Here is a 17,611-nt window from a genome sequence, read left to right as displayed (position 1 = left end):
TGGCTAGGTTTGTATCAGGTTGGTATGTGGATGGATGGATGCGGATGACTAGGTTTATCCGGTTGGTATGTGGATGGATGGATGGATGTTGGTGACTAGGTTTGTAACAGGTTGGTATGTGGATGGATGGATGGATGTTGGTGACTAGGTTTGTAACAGGTTGGTATGTGGATGGATGGATGGATGTTGGTGACTAGGTTTGTAACAGGTTGGTATGTGGATGGATGGATGGATGTTGGTGACTAGGTTTGTATCAGGTTGTTATGTGGATGGATGGATGGATGTTGGTGACTAGGTTTGTAACAGGTTGTTATGTGGATGGATGGATGTTGGTGACTAGGTTTGTATCAGGTTGTTATGTGGATGGATGGATATTGGTGGCTAGGTTTGTAACAGGTTGTTATATGGATGGATGGATGTTGGTGACTAGGTTTGTAACAGGTTGGTATGTGGATGGATGGATGTTGGTGACTAGGTTTGTAACAGGTTGGTATGTGGATGGATGGATGGATGTTGGTGACTAGGTTTGTATCAGGTTGTTATGTGGATGGATGGATGTTGGTGACTAGGTTTGTATCAGGTTGTTATGTGGATGGATGGATGGATGGATGGATGTTGGTGGCTAGATTTGTAACAGGTTGTTATGTGGATGGATGGATGGATGTTGGTGACTAGGTTTGTATCAGGTTGTTATGTGGATGGATGGATGGATGTTGGTGACTAGGTTTGTAACAGGTTGGTATGTGGATGGATGGATGGATGTTGGTGGCTAGGTTTGTAACAGGTTGTTATGTGGATGGTTGGATGGATGTTGGTGGCTAGGTTTGTAACAGGTTGTTATGTGGATGGATGGATGGATGTTGGTGGCTAGGTTTGTAACAGGTTGTTATGTGGATGGATGGATGGATGTTGGTGGCTAGGTTTGTAACAGGTTGTTATGTGGATGGATGGATGGATGTTGGTGGCTAGGTTTGTAACAGGTTGGTATGTGGATGGATGGATGTTGGTGGCTAGGTTTGTAACAGGTTGGTGTGTGGATGGATGGATGTTGGTGACTAGGTTTGTAACAGGTTGGTATGTGGATGGATGGATGTTGGTGACTAGGTTTGTATCAGGTTGTTATGTGGATGGATGGCAGTGGAGCGCAACAAAGAGAAATACAGAGATATAAACAGCAGTTAGTCCCAGAGCTGTGTCCCCTTGTCCCATTGTCTCTCAGCGGGGTGGTCTGGAGGGACAAACACAGTCACAGCGGTCGTGGTGCATGAGATGGACCTCCTCTAGGACCCAGCGGACACGAGCTGTCCGACGCCGTGAATAACCTCCCACCTCAGGAGCATACTTCAACACCTAGAGAGGAGAGGGGGGAGAGGGGGAGGAGAAGTGAGTGAGGAAGAGGGAGAGAGAGAGGTGGGGGAGATACCGAGGAGAGGATAGGAGAAAGGTAGAGGACAGAGAAAATGAGTTGAATGGAAAACAATTAGATGCCTGTTGGCTTGCTGCCATCTTGACCAATAGTTATCCCCTGTCCTCCCTCCCTCCCGTATCAAACCTCATAACAGCTATATTCACAGTCTGTTCTCACACACATACACACACACGGAAGAAGGGCACTGTTAATCCTAGCGGTAAGAGAGGCGAGCCAGAAACCGTAGTGTTGCCAGTTCGAATCCGGGGGTCTGACGGAAATAATCTGGCGGTTAATGAGCTGGCAACCGGAGGGTTGCTGGTATCAAATCCTAGATGCCATTGCTGGTCGTGTGTCCTTGAGCAAGGCACTAAACCCACGGGCCCAGCGTGGCAGTCCCCTGTTCCAACCTCTATATGCAGCATGTGTGGCTTTCAAAGGGTTGAGATAAAGCAGAGCTCGTGTACAATTGACAAATAAAGTGATCTTAATCATATTCTGTCAACGTGTTAAAGGGAAGCTACAGATAGGAGACAGGGAATGACTATCACACAGACCAACCCAGGATCCTGCAGCATAACCAGAGAAACAGTATAAAGAGACAACGTTTCCATGACAGAGTGGAGAGAGAAGACAGAAGAGGTGAAAAATACTCTCTCTCTCTCTCTCTCTCTCTCTCTCTCTCTCTCTCTCTCTCTGTCTCTCTCTCTCTCTCTGTCTCTCTCTCTCTCTCTGTCTCTCTCTCTCTCTCTGTCTCTCTCTCTCTCTCTGTCTCTCTCTTTCTCTCTCTCTCTCTCTCTCTCTCTCTCTCTCTCTCTCTCTCTCTCTCTCTGTCTCTCTCTCTCTCTCTGCTCTCTCTCTCTCTGTTCTCCTCTCTCTCTCTCTCTCTCTCTCTCTCTCTCTCTCTCTCTCTCTCTCTCTCTCTCTCTCTCTCTCTCTCTCTCTCTCTCTCTCTCTCTCTCTCTCTCTACCTACCTCGTGTAGTTTGTCACTGGTCTTGGTGGGGCTGCAGGTACAGCCGTTCCAGCTGTCCAACCCACAGGCACAGTTCCCCCCACAGCGCTGCACCAGTAGGCATCGTGGGAAGAACACGGCGTTGGTGGCCCTCAGCTCCTCCCTCAGGTTGACAGAGTAGTTCCGAGGTGTACAGCTGTAACGCTTCACGTCATCATACAGACGGTCCAGGTCAACTATGGGGGAGAGAGGGAGGGAGGGAGGGAGGGAACATCATTGATTGGTGATTGGAATTTGTATTCACAGTTAATACCTTTGTATTAACTGTCTTGGCAACAATGTTTTTTTCCAACAAAGCTTTTGAATGTAAATGAATTTAACTGACTGAGAAGGGGAGGGGTGAATAGAGGGGGTAGGTGGGAGAGAATCTTAATGACATTGATAATCAATAAACAATTGTTCAATATAAACTCATCTTGATTATGGTTTCATTTAAGTGGTTCAATTGATTAGCAGTGGTTTTGTGCTTTGACCATATATAGAGAATGCATTTTCCTAGCACTGAGGCATTATCAGTTGCAGGGCCAGAGAAAGAAGACATAACAGAAAAAGAACAAGGACTATGGGAAGAACAGAGAAGAGAGAGGGGGGTGTGTGTGTGTGCTAGGTGTAAGTGTGTTTGTGTGTGTCACATTAGATCTCTAATCCCTGCATAGTGTGTCTGTGTAGGCAGACTTCTCCCGGACTGTTGGTTAGTCCCTATGGGCAGCATACGTGTGTGTGTGTGTGTGTGTGTGTGTGTGTGTGTGTGTGTGTGTGTGTGTGTGTGTGTGTGTGTGTGTGTGTGTGTGTGTGTGTGTGTGCGTGTTTGAAGGCTAAATAAGGACACCATTTAGCCGTGTGGAAACAGACGGAACAGCTTCTATTGAAGCAGTTATCAACCCTAAGTCCTCATCCTGTAGATCTGAGAGGATGGGTCTAAGTGCTGTGGAGGGGGCTCTCCAGCTAGCCTATCCGAGTGCGAGAGTCAGGTGTAAGTGCTGTGGAGGGGGCTCTCCAGCTAGCCTATCCGAGTGCGAGAGTCAGTGAGAAATGGTGCATTGAGACCAACAAGATCTCACGGTTTTACCAATTTCACTTCATATTCCGATGTTTGTCCACGTTTCTCCAAAGTTTTGATGGTTAGGTTTGGGATAGGGTTACGGTTAAAACAGAAACAACTTGAAGCTTAGACATTCATTACGAATGGTTAAGGTACGGGTTAAGGTTTGGGATAGGGTTAAAACAAAAGAAATTAAACAGAAAACGAGTGCCTGGTACTGGGATTGAACACACGACCCTCAGAGCTGGAGCTTGCGGCTTCCAACAGCTATCCCCGTCCACAACGCCCTAGCAAGCCGCAAGCCTACTTGAAGGTAATAGCGTTCACCGTTGCCCCTAGTGGATGGTTTTAAACCATCTCCCGACATCCTGGGTACCTGGACTGACGTCGAATTTCGCCTTGGATCTTGAGTGACCTGGCTGTTAAGACAGCAGCTCTATGCTCCACGGATTCATGTTCTCACAGAGCTGACAGATCCTATACTGTCCTAATGCTGCATAACAGCGCACAGGAGGTGTGTGTGTGTGTGTGTGTGTGTGTTTGTGTGTGTGTGTGTGTGTGTGTGTGTGTAGGGGTGTCAGTGTTCTAGGAGAATGAGTGTAATCTACAAAAGGCAGTGGTGTGGAACTCTGCTGTGATACTGCCTCTGAGAGAGCGCTCCGAACAGAATGAGTATGCCACTCACACACTCCAGAGAAAATAGTGTATGTGTGTGTACAGATGCGTGTTTGCGAACACGTGTGCAGGTGTAAATTATGTGTGTGTGTGTGTGTATGTGTGTGTGTGTGTGTGTGTCTGTATGTGTGAGTTTGTGTGTCTGTATATGTGAGTTTGTGTGTGTCTGTGTGTGTGTCTGTATGTGTGAGTTTGTGTGTGTCTGTGTGTGTGTCTGTGTGCGTGTTTGTCTGTGTGTGTCTGTATGTGTGTCTGTATGTGTGTACGTGTGTGTGTGTGTGTCTGTATGTGTTAGTGTCTGTGTGTGTGTGTCTGTATGTGTCTGTGTGTGTGTCTGTATGTGTGTGTGTTTGTGTGTCCGTATGTGTGTGTGTGTGTGTGTGTGTGTCTGTATGTTTGCATGTGTAAATGTGTGTGAGCAGGGTTACTGGGTTCTGTACACCAGGGAGAGGTTTAGCTCTGCGTTCCGTGATTACATGGCTTGAGGAGAGCATAAAGATTGTTTTGTCCCCCACCACCTTCTTATTGAAAACAAAGGTGAGAGACGGGAGTGTGTGCGTGTGTGTGTTAATGAAACAAAGCTAGGTGCTGACTAGGGAACATTTCTGCTTGGCTGCACAGGTTGAATTTCCAATTAGAGTCTGACGTGGTACAGTCTTATCAAAGACCTGCAAAAACCTTGCTACTGCCGCAACACACACAGACACACACACACACACACACAGAGATGCGCACACACACACACACACACACACACACACACACACAGATGCGCACACACAGACACACATACAGATGCACACACACACAGATACAAATACAGATGTTCACACACTCTAAGCTCTGTATGAAGATACATAAACCCAACACACACATACATCCAATACACACGTAAATCCAATACACACATAAACCCAATACACACACATATGAGCTGCTGACAGTAGTTGGAGTCTTAGCCAAGCCCAGGTATTTACTCAGGAACAGGAGATCCCTCAGGTGGAGAGAGAGAGAGAGAAAGAAAAAAAGAAAGAGCGAGAGAGGCGGAGAAAAGGAGAGAGAGGCGGGGAAAAGGAGAGAGAGGCGGGGAAAATGAGAGAGGAAAGGAGAGGAGAGAGGAGGAACTAAAGGAGGCACAAGGAGGGAAGAACGTGAGGGAAGAAGAGGAGAGAAAATAAGGGATGAGGAAATAAAGGACCAGATGGAGAAGAGGAGAGCGACACTGTTGTGATGTGTCTGGTCCAGTCTGATGAACAAAGTCTCAGTGTTGTGATGTGTCTGGTCCAGTCTAGTCCAGTCTGATGAACACAGTCTCAGTGTTGTGATGTGTCTGGTCCAGTCTGGTCCAGTCTGCTGAACAAAGTCTCACTGTTGTGATGTGTCTGGTCCAGTCTGCTGAACACAGTCTCAGTGTTGTGATGTGTCTGGTCCAGTCTGCTGAACAGTCTCACTGTTGTGATCTGTCTGGTCCAGTCTCCTGAAAACAGCCTCAGTGTTGTGATGTGTCTGGTCCAGTCTGCAGAACAGTCTCACTGTTGTGATGTTTCTGGTCCAGTCTGCTGAACATTCTCAGTGTTGTGATGTGTCTGGTCCAGTCTGCTGAACATTCTCAGTGTTGTGATGTGTCTGGTCCAGTCTGCTGAACACAGTCTCAGTGTTGTGATGTGTCTGGTCCAGTCTGGTCCAGTCTGCTGAACACAATCTCAGTGTTGTGATGTGTCTGGTCCAGTCTGCTGAAAACAGCCTCAGTGTTGTGATGTGTCTGGTCCAGTCTGCAGAACAGTCTCACTGTTGTGATCTGTCTGGTCCAGTCTGCTGAACACAGTCACACTGTTGTGATGTGTCTGGTCCAGTCTGGTCCAGTCTGCTGAACACAGTCACACTGTTGTGATGTGTCTTGTCCAGTCTGGTCCAGTCTGCTGAACACAGTCTGAGTGATCTGATGTGTCTGGTCCAGTCTGGTCCAGTCTGCTGAACACAATCTCAGTTTTGTGATGTGTCTGGTCCAGTCTGCTGAACACAGTCTCAGTGTTGTGATGTGTCTGGTCCAGTCTGGTCCAGTCTGCTGAACACAGCCTCAGTGTTGTGATGTGTCTGGTCCAGTCTGCTGAACATTCTCAGTGTTGTGATGTGTCTGGTCCAGTCTGGTCCAGTCTGCTGAACACAGTCACACTGTTGTGATGTGTCTGGTCCAGTCTGGTCCAGTCTGCTGAACACATTCTAAATGTCAAAGTGTTTTCTCTGAGAAGGAGGAAAGAGACACTCTCTGACCAATTACAGCAAGCAACAACAGAAACAAACCTCACACCTTCCCCTCCACCACACACACACACACACACACACACACACACACACACACACACACACACACACACACACACACACACACACACACACCACTCACGCTCACACACACACACACACACACACACACACACACACACACACACACACACACACACACACACACACCACTCTCACGCTCACACACGCTTGCTGTCAAGCCCCAGGCTCTCTACAAGAGCTGGGAGAATATTGAACTTCTCTCATTTCCCCCAGGGTCACCTTGAAGGTTTTGTACTGGCTGACTAAGAAACTCACACACACTTAACACACACACACACACACACGCTTGCACACGCACAAACACACACACATACAGTCTTTGTGTGAGGGAAGGAAGAAGGCTGAAGTCTTTGCTATCAAGGTCTCCCTTCACTGAAAAACAGACCACAATATATACTCTTTTGACTTTGTGTGTGTAAGCGTCTGTGTGTGTGCGCCTGTGTGTGTGTGTATGTGTGTGCCTGTGTGTGTGTGTGTTTGTCCAGTATGTTATTACTCTTGTTCTGTCTGCTGTTGTACTGGTAGGCCCGGGGTCTGTACATGGCTGTCTCTCTGTACAAGCTGTCCAGCTCCTGTCTCCAGCTGTCAGGGTTGAGGTGGCGGAGGAGCTGCTCCACTGTGTTGAAGGCTGCTATGGTCTGGTCCAATGTTGCTGCTGTCAGAGGAACATCAGTCACCACTGGGGCCAACAGTGACAGACCGTCATTCTGGAGGAGGGGAAGGAGGCCAGAAGTTCAGAGCAGGGACACAAGGTCCTCTTTAGTCTTTGAGATAGTTCTAGTGTGTCTACGTGATATATAGTGGGGAGAACAAGTATTTGATACACTGCCGATTTTGCAGGTTTTCCTACTTACAAAGCATGTAGAGGTCTGTAATTTTTATCATAGGTACACTTCAACTGTGAGAGACGGAATCTAAAACAAAAATCCAGAAAATCACATTGTATGATTTTTAAGTAATTAATTTGCATTTTATTGCATGACATAAGTATTTGATCACCTACCAACCAGTAAGAATTCCGGCTCTCACAGACCTGTTAGTTTTTCTTTAAGAAGCCCTCCTGTTCTCCACTCATTACCTGTATTAACTACACCTGTTTGAACTCGTTACCTGTACAAAAGACACCTGTCCACACACTCAATCAAACAGACTCCAACCTCTCCACAATGGCCAAGACCAGAGAGCTGTGTAAGGACATCAGGGATAAAATTGTAGACCTGCACAAGGCTGGGATGGGCTACAGGACAATAGGCAAGCAGCTTGGTGAGAAGGCAACAACTGTTGGCGCAATTATTAGAAAATGGAAGAAGTTCAAGATGACGGTCAATCACCCTCGGTCTGGGGCTCCATGCAAGATCTCACCTCGTGGGGCATCAATGATCATGAGGAAGGTGAGGGATCAGCCCAGAACTACACGGCAGGACCTGGTCAATGACCTGAAGAGAGCTGGGACCACAGTCTCAAAGAAAACCATTAGTAACACACTACGCCGTCATGGATTAAAATCCTGCAGCGCACGCAAGGTCCCCCTGCTCAAGCCAGCGCATGTCCAGGCCCGTCTGAAGTTTGCCAATGACCATCTGGATGATCCAGAGGAGGAATGGGAGAAGGTCATGTGGTCTGATGAGACAAAAATAGAGCTTTTTGGTCTAAACTCCACTCGCCGTGTTTGGAGGAAGAAGAAGGATGAGTACAACCCCAAGAACACCATCCCAACCGTGAAGCATGGAGGTGGAAACATCATTCTTTGGGGATGCTTTTTTGCAAAGGGGACAGGACGACTGCACCGTATTGAGGGGAGGATGGATGGGGCCATGTATCGCAAGATCTTGGCCAACAACCTCCTTCCCTCAGTAAGAGCATTGAAGATGGGTCGTGGCTGGGTCTTCCAGCATGACAACGACCCGAAACACACAGCCAGGGCAACTAAAGAGTGGCTCTGTAAGAAGCATCTCAAGGTCCTGGAGTGGCCTAGCCAGTCTCCAGACCTGAACCCAATAGAAAATCTTTGGAGGGAGCTGAAAGTCCGTATTGCCCAGCGACAGCCCCGAAACCTGAAGGTTCTGGAGAAGGTCTGTATGGAGGAGTGGGCCATAATCCCTGCTGCAGTATGTGCAAACCTGGTCAAGACCTACAGGAAACGTATGATCTCTGTAATTGCAAACAAAGGTTTCTGTACCAAATATTAAGTTCTGCTTTTCTGATGTATCAAATACTTATGTCATGCAATAAAATGCAAATGAATTACTTAAAAATCATACAATGTGATTTTCTGGATTTTTGTTTTAGATTCCGTCTCTCACAGTTGAAGTGTACCTATGATAAAAATTACAGACCTCTACATGCTTTGTAAGTAGGAAAACCTGCAAAATCGGCAGTGTATCAAATACTTGTTCTCCCCACTGTATGTGTGTGTGTCTATGGGCTGCTCAGCACCAGCATCTGACCTGCCCTCTGAACTGTGCCTGTGATCTTGATCTTTAATCAGCCTAATGATTGGGCACTAGAGCCCTCTATCTATCTCCATGCTGGGACCAGGAGTTATTCCTGCTGCTGATCAGGAGGGTTAGGGGGTCTGACACAGGGATGTGAGGGGCCAGGGGGCCTTAATGAGACTCGCCTCCAGTCAGTCCCCCTCTTATCCTGAGCAGGTAGGTGTGTGTGTGTGTGTGTTGAGCATGCTTGCAGGTCTAACTCACCATCTGGGTCACAACCTCCCAGTTAGTCTTGGATGCTGTAGGAGGAGAACCATCCTGGAGGAAGGAGAGAGAGAATGAAGGAGTGGTATTTGGAAGGAAGGAGAGAGAGCGAGAATGAAGGAAGGAATGGTATTTGTGTTATTCTAGTACATTTACATACAGTCACTCCTGTCAGAACATCAGGATAATCCCTGGTGGAATTCCAGGTGATGGGATCAGGAGCTGGTCAGGACACATCTGTCTGTCTGTCTGTGTTCAGCATTTGTCTGTCTAACATTGTGATAATGGGAGTTTGCTACAGAGCTGCTGAGAAGAGTTCACAGACAGTCCCTAATGGTTGAGCAGCGTTCCTCTCCTGTCCTCCTCACAGACCCCTTCATCAAACACAGAGAGATGAGGTGCTCTCTGAAGAGGAGAGGAGAGCCACCACCCTCAACTGTTTGTATAAGGTGACTTGTGAACACACCCCTTGCAGATGTGCAACTGCCGCTGGTTGATCTTCTGTGTAATGGCTCTCCTAAAAACACCCGCTGCGGTTCGTAGAGCATTCCATCACAGAACCAGTTTACTGGTTTACCTTAAACTCTGTTAAATGAAGTTCAAAGTGTTATACTGTATTTGTGCATGCTAAGTGTGTGTCTATATTATGTCTGAGCCTTTGTATGTCTGTGTCATACGTAATCAGCGATGACTTCAACGTTTAGTGACTAATCTTCTGTTTTATAGTGTCTGTGTTTCTCGTGTGAGATACACACTGTGCTTTGACAGGAACCCCATCTGACTTCATACACAGCTGGGGTAGTGAGTGTGTGTTGTGTGTGTTGACTTCCTTTTTGTTGTGAATCTCAGAAAATAGTATTGTGTGTGTGTGTGGCTCCTGCAGCAGGCCCAGATGTGTATCAGAGTTAGCATCTGACCTTATTAGGTCATAAGCAGTCCGACTCTGCTTCAGAGGGGAATGCAGGGACAACTGGGCTAGGGCCACGCATGCACGCACCTGGGACTTTTAATATGACCAACAGTTTACAGTGCCATTAGAGCATAAACCAACGGGGACATGAAGCCACGTCTGATAGCTGGAGAGTCGTGGCAGACTAGACTAGCTCCTTCTGGGTAGAAAAGGTTTCAGATGGTCACAGGGTAAGAAGAGTCTGGGAAGCGGTGCTTTCGGGGTGAAACAAACTATAAAATAACAGATATTGCCATAATAAGGTATATTGCCATAATTGACTTGTGTTTCTTTAGTATGTTTACATGCACCGGCTACCAGCTACTAATAACTTGTCTTTAATCCTCCTCTCAGACATGTTATTTCTGGAGGAGATTAGGATGCTTTTGGTTTCGTTCTGCCACAGGGAATATCTATTTATGTATTTATGGGAAAACCTCAGTGGGTCCCGGAATAGCTGCAGAGCCTTGCAACATCTGGGAGTCTCCGGGAACAGAGTAGTGTTCCTGGATCATATTCCCGCCTGGATCGATTTGCTGTTCTGAGGGACTCCACTAAGCCTGAATCAACGGTTCTAGAGGATTCCTTTTATTAAGGAAATTAAGAACAGCATATTGTGGTTGTGTTGTGTTGTGGTTGTTTTGTGGTTGTGTTATGGTTGTACTGTGGTTGTATTGTGGTTGTGTAATGGTTGTGTAATTGTTGTATTGTGGTTGTGTTGTCTTGTGGTTGTGATGACAAATGACAGAGAGGGAGTGTGATTCTAGTTCCTTTTGGTACTATGTTGTGTTCCTCTCCCTCTCTGTAATTGTTTTTATCTCCCCTCCCACTTTCTTGTAACACTCCCTCTCCTCTTTTTTTCTCTCTCTCTCTCTCTCTCTCCTCACACTCCCTCTCTCTTTGTTTTGGAGGAGATATCGGCTGTCAGCATGATAGGATCTAAGACACCTGTTCTCTACCTTTCTCCCCCCCCTCCCTCTCTTTCTCGCTCTTCCTCTCCTCCTCCCTCTCTCCCTCCTCCACCTTATCTATACAACAGGGCCTGGCAGAACAAATTAGAGCTGTTAAAGGAAGCCTCTCACAGCCCTAGAGGTAGTGGAGGGGTAAGTGTGTGGGTACTGGGAGGCCAATCTAATGGCAGCTTCCCTGTCTGGGAAAGTGTGTTGGTTTCACACAATCAAAATGCGTTTTTGGGCAGAAATGCCTTCTGGAACATATAAACTTTCACGTGCCTTAATAACAAACGTGCATGCCATCTGTAAATACCAAATAAATAAAAAATTACGAGGCTAGTTGGTTTAGCCACAGAAAAAGACAGGAAACTTCCCGCTAGCCATGATTGGCTGAGATAAAGGATGGGCTGAACATGCCGAGAGATGAGTTCGGATTGGTCTGCCATGTAGCATGCTTCTATCTAACATGAGCTGCTCAATATGTGTAGGTAATCCTTTCTAACGCTGCTTTTTTTAAAGATATCACGAAGAACTGCCAAAGTGTTGCTAATGCTCTCCACTTTCTGGAGGTCGATCGGGCCTTGTTGACTCTCTCTGATGAATCAGACGATGAGGAAATCCCTGATTTCGGTAAAAACATTGTCATTGAACCAGACATTGTAGAGTCTTCTGAAACAGTGATCAACCGCGTTGTTGTCATGGAAGAAGTTCACAGAGTTTTGAAATTAGTGGAATGCCCGGTGGAAGCAGAGTATGATAGCTAAGGAGATGGAGAATATTCTGGCTTTTGATTGCAAATATGCAGAGGGAGTCAAAAAGAGACCACACAGAAGAAGGCTGTTGTATAAAACACCTGTCTCCGGATTACATCTTCAAACTAAGGGGCAACCACGGCATCCGTGACAGAGAGGGAGAAGCGTTCATCCATGTATACGGGTAAGAGAGTCTAGCTACCTACATCTTCAAATATTATACATTTCTAATTTTGTCAGAAAGTTGTTTTCATTACAAGTTAAAGCGTACTGTTAGCTAGCTAGCTAACGTTAGCTGGCTGGCTCGCTAGCTAACGTTACATGTATGATCTGTGTAGTAATATTATTTATATCTCAGAAAGCCATTTGTATTGCTAGTTATAGCCTAATGTTAGCTAGCTCACTAACATTGAACCTAGTTGGTTAGCTTTAGCTACCTGCAGATGGTAGTAATGTTATGAGTTGGGATTATGGTTCATCGTTTAGCTAGCTAGCTAGCTACATGTCTAAACAAAAGACTCCACTATGCAAGTAGCCATTTCACTGTACCGTTTACACCTTCTGTATCCTGTGTATGTGACAAATAAACTTCGATTTTATTTAATATAGTGTATGTTTACCAGAGACGGTAATGTGAAGAACAACATGACCTGCACCAAAGTCAAATTACGATATAACGTTAGGCCAACGAGACAGTGTCCAAGTTTAAAAATTCTCCAGTAGAATGCCCTGCTTTTATTTCGTCACACTCACAACCGTAAGCTATCTTCTGTAATTAGCTGGCTATTAACTTGTAAATAATGATCTTGCTGTGCGTTTATTTTGCTGTAATAATGAAAAAAAAATTGCTACAAGTTAAGACGTTGTCAGCTATGATATGGTCATTATTTGAACTGGCTAGCCAGCTAACTTAACATTAGCTAACTAGCTAACAAGCAAGAAACAAACCAAAACATTGTTTAGAAAGTTGCTTTTAGTTGCCTGGTTTGCTAGATTGACATATACTACATTCATTTTTAAACGGATGGGTTTATTGTTGTTAAAATACACCAGTTATGTTATTTTGGACCACCAGGCTGCTGATGTCATGCATCCTGTTGTTTTAGTGTTTATGTTATAGTTTGATGTCGGACGACAATAGAATGTTCATGATGTCACTGTGACAACTGTCTACAGACATGTCGATAGATGTAGTATAAACCAGCCTTTAGTCTTGAAATCTTTGGTTGTTTAGTACACTACCGTACTTACTCTGTTTAGCACATGGCCTCACATGTGAATCCTTAAAGAGATGGGTGGGGCTAAGGCTTAAGAGGGTGTGAATGATTCTGAATGGGTGTAGACAAAGAAGAGCTCTCCATCAGGTTTACCGAAACATTCAAGGGCCATTTTCTCAAAAGTGGGGTTACAAGTTTATCAACTTTCAAAGCAGACTGACTTTCCCATTTTTTATTTTTTATTTATTTCACCTTTATTTAACCAGGTAAGCCAGTTGAGAACAAGTTCTCATTTACAACTGTGACCTGGCCAAGATAAAGCAAAGCAGTGCGATAAAAACAACAACACAGAGATACATATGGGGTAAACAAAACATAAAGTCAAAAATACAACAGAAAATATATATACAGTGTGTGCGAATGTAGTAAGTTATGGAGGTAAGGCAATAAATAGGCCATAGTGCAAAATAGTTAACATTTCGTATTAACACTGGAATGATAGATGTGCAAAAGATGATGTGCAAATAGAGATACTGGGGTGCAAATTAGCTAAATAAATAACAATATGGGGATGAGGTAGTTGGGTGGGCTAATTTCAGAATGGCTGTGTACAGGTGCAGTGATTGGTAAGCTGCTCTGACAACTGGTGCTTAAAGTTAGTGAGGGAGATAATAGTCTCCAGCTTCAGAGATTTTTGCAGTTCGTTCCAGTCATTGGCAGCAGAGAACTGGAAGGAATGGTGGCCAAAGGAGGTGTTGGCTTTGGGGATGACCAGTGAGATATACCTGCTGGAGCGCAGACTACGGGTGGGTGTTGCTATGGTGACCAGTGAGCTAAGATAAGACGGGGATTTGCCTAGCAGTGATTTATAGATGACCTGGAGCCAGTGGGTTTGGCGACGAATATGTAGTGAGGACCAGCCAACAAGAGCGTACGAGGGCCAGCCAACAAGAGCGTAAAGGTCACAATGGTGGGTAGTATATGGGCTTTGGTGACAAAACGGATGGCACTGTGATAGACTACATCCAATTTACTGAGTGTGTTGGAGGCTATTTTGTAAATTACATCGCCGGAGTCAAGGATCGGTAGGATAGTCAATTTTACGAGGGCATGTTTGGCAGCATGAGTGAATGAGGCTTTGTTGCGAAATAGGAAGCCAATTCTAGATCTAACTTTTGATTGGAGATGCTTAATGTGAGTCTGGAAGGAGAGTTTACAGTCTAACCAGACACCTAGGTATTTGTAGTTGTCCACATACTCTAGGTCAGACCCGCCGAGAGTAGTGATTCTAGTCGGGTGGGTGGGAGCAAGCAGCGTTCGGTTGAAGAGCATGCATTTAGTTTTACTAGTGTTTAAGAGCAGTTGGAGGCTACGAAAGGAGTGTTGTATGGCGTTGAAGCTCGTTTGGAGGTTTGTTAACACAGTGTCCAATGAACAGGCCCTCCGATTTGACACATTGAACTCTATCTGAGAAGTAGTTGGTGAACCAGGCGAGGCAGTCATTTGAGAAACCAAGGCTATTTAGTCTGCCAATAAGAATGCGGTGGTTGACAGAGTCGAAAGCCTTGGCCAGGTCGATGAAGACGGCTGCGCAGTACTCTCTTTTATCGATCGCGGTTATAATATCGTTTAGGACCTTGAGCGTGGCTGAGGTGCACCCATGACCAGCTCGGAAACCGGATTGCATAGCGGAGAAGGTACGCTGGGATTCGAAATGGTCGGTGATCTGTTTGTTAACTTGTCTTTCAAATACTTTTGAAAGGCAGGGCAGGATGGATATAGGTCTGTAACAGTTTGGATCTAGAGTGTCACCCCCTTTGAAGAGGGGGATGACTGCGGCTACATTCCAATCTCTGGGGATCTCAGATGTTACGAAAGAGAGGTTGAACAGGCTAGTAATAGGGGTTGCGACAATTTTGGCAGCTAATTTTAGAAAGAAAGGGTCCAGATTGCCTAGCCCAGCTGATTTGTAGGGGTCCAGATGTCGAAGGAGAAGCGGGGGGCATGGGCAAGTTGCAGTGGAGGGTGCAGAGCTGGTGGCCGGGGTAGTGGTAGCCAGGTGGAAAGCATGGCCAGCCGTAGCAAAATGCTTGTTGAAATTCTCGATTATTGTAGATTTATCGGTGGTGATAGTGTTTCCTAGCCTCAGTGCATTGGGAGGAGGTGCTCTTATTCTCCATGGACTTTACAGTGTCCCAAAACTTTTTGGAGTTAGTGCTACAGGATGCACATTTCTGTTTGAAAAAGCTAGCCTTTGCTTTCCTAACTGATTGTGTATATTGGTTCCTGACTTCCCTGAAAAGTTGCATATCGCGGAGGCTGTTCGATGCTAATGCAGTACGCCACAGGATGTTTTTGTGCTGGTCAAGGGCAGTCAAGTCTGAGGAGAACCAGGGGCTATATCTGTTCTTAGTTCTGAATTTTTTGAATGGGGCATGCTTATTTAAGATTGAGAGGAAAGCACTTTTAAAGAACAACCAGGCATCCTCTACTGACGGATTGAGGTCAATATCCATCCAGGATACCTGGGCCAGGTCAATTAGAAAGGCTTGCTCGCTAAAGTGTTTTAGGGAGCGTTTGACAGTGATGAGGGGTGGTCGTTTGACCGTGGACCCATTACGGACGCAGGCAATAAGGCAGTGATCGCTGAGATCCTGGTTGAAGACAGCAGAGGTGTATTTAGAGGGTAGATTTGACAGGATGATATCAATGAGGGTGCCCATGTTTACAGATTTAGGGTTGTACCTGGTAGGTTCGTTGATATTTTGTGTGAGATTGAGGGCATCTAGTTTAGATTGTAGGTTGGCCGGGGTGTTAAGCATATCCCAGATTAGGTCACCAAGCAGTATGAACTCTGAGGATAGATGGGGGGCAATCAGTTCACATATGGTGTCCAGGGCACAGCTCGGGGCTGAGGGGGGTCTGTAGCAAGCGGCAACTGTGAGAGACTTATTTCTGGAAAGGTGGATTTTTAGAAGTAGAAGCTCAAACTGTTTGGCCACAGACCTGGATAGTATGATAGAGCTCTGCAGGCTATCTCTACAGTAGATTGCAACCCCACCCCCTTTGGCAGTTCAATTGAGACGGAAAATGTTGTAGTTGGGGATGGAAATTTCTGAATTTTTGGTGGCCTTCCTAAGCCAGGATTCAGACACTGCTAGAACATCAGGGTTGGCGGAGTGTGCTAACGCAGTGAATAACACAAACTTAGGGAGGAGGCTTCTGATGTTAATGTGCAAGAAACCAAGGCTTTTACGGTTACAGAAGTAAACAAATGATAACGCCTGGGGAGTAGGAGTGATACTGGGGGCTACAGGGCCTGGGTTAACCTCTACATCACCAGAGGAACAGAGGAGGAGTAGAATAAGGATACGGCTAAAGGCTTTAAGAACTGGTCTTCTAGTGCGTTGGGTACAGAGAAAAAAAGGGGCAGATTTCCGGAAGTTGTAGAATAGATTCAGGGCATTATGTACAGACAAGGATGTGGAAGGATATCAGTACAGTGGAGGTAAACCTAAGCGTTGGGTAACAATGAAAGAGATAGCATCACTGGAGGCACCGATTGAGCCATTCTCGGCGTGTATGGGGGTTGGAACAAAGGAACTATTTGAGGCAGTTTGAGAGGGACTTGGGGTTCTACAGTGAAATTGTATAATAAGAACTAACTGGAACAGCAATAAGAAAAGCATAAAGAGAGGCATAAAGCAATCACTGGTGTTATTCGAGAGAGCTAAGACAACAGCTGGTAATGGCGAGGTTTGGGCTGAGGCTAAACATAAACAGGATGCGGTACCATATAAAGGAACAGTCCAGCAGGCATCAGCTGTATAGCTGAGTTATCATAAGGTCCAGTGAACAGCAATAGGAGAGTTCGGAGGTAGTTCGGGGGCTGCTACAGCATTGGCGAGCAAGAGGCACGGCTTGCGTGTGCTAGCGGGCCGGGGCTAGCTAGGTTCCAGTGACTCCGGCAGAAAATCTGATATGCTCTGTGTCGATAGCACGCTGTGCAGACTGGCCTACAAATTGTCCAGACTAGAGCTAGAGCTGGCTGGTGGGTAGTGCAGGCCACGGACAATGGTTTAGACCGCTAACGGTGGCTAATAGCAAGTAGCTAGCTAGCTGACTACCACAGCCATTCAGTTGCAGCTAGACTAGTTTCAGCTTAAGGTTCTTGATAAAAGTTATAAAGAAATAATAGAATCCTTTCCACGTTGGGTGAGGCAGGTTGCAGGAAAATATATTTAGTTAAAGAATGAAAAGTAAAATTGAGAAATATATACAAAATAGACAAGGACACTACAGAAAACACGACCGCACTGCTACGCCATCTTGGATTCTGAAAATTGTTCCTCAACTGTAGTGTATAATATACAATTTTCTAGCTCTGAGTCTGTACTTTTATCCAATGTAAAAAACACCATTTCAAATGTTGCTACATAGGACTGAATCCAGGACACACACAACAGGCAGCTACACACAAGGACAGAGGGTGGAAAAGAACATGGACGGGGACAACATGAGGCACTGTGGAGAAGGAATAATAACAGGCATATACT

The 17,611-nt window shown here is 45.7% G+C and overlaps 1 protein-coding gene across 1 annotated transcript in view; it reads right to left on the bottom strand.

Annotated features, from left to right (window-relative positions):
* Nucleotides 1-1,215: 1,215 nt before the first annotated feature.
* The window catches only part of LOC121567801 (platelet-derived growth factor D), a 60,730-nt gene continuing 44,334 nt past the window's right edge, over nucleotides 1,216-17,611 (bottom strand). Inside the window, exons 4-7 of the mRNA XM_041878094.2 lie at nucleotides 9,185-9,238; nucleotides 6,982-7,192; nucleotides 2,384-2,598; nucleotides 1,216-1,350 (exon numbers count right to left, since the gene is read on the bottom strand). Of these exons, the coding sequence (XP_041734028.2) occupies nucleotides 1,216-1,350; nucleotides 2,384-2,598; nucleotides 6,982-7,192; nucleotides 9,185-9,238 (615 nt within the window). The remainder of the gene's footprint in view (nucleotides 1,351-2,383; nucleotides 2,599-6,981; nucleotides 7,193-9,184; nucleotides 9,239-17,611) is intronic.

Source organism: Coregonus clupeaformis, unplaced genomic scaffold (genome assembly GCF_020615455.1).
Source record: "Coregonus clupeaformis isolate EN_2021a unplaced genomic scaffold, ASM2061545v1 scaf0052, whole genome shotgun sequence".
Taxonomy (NCBI): Eukaryota; Metazoa; Chordata; class Actinopteri; order Salmoniformes; family Salmonidae; genus Coregonus; species Coregonus clupeaformis.
Note: the sequence above shows the minus strand (reverse complement) of the source record. Positions and strands in the feature narration are given on the sequence as shown.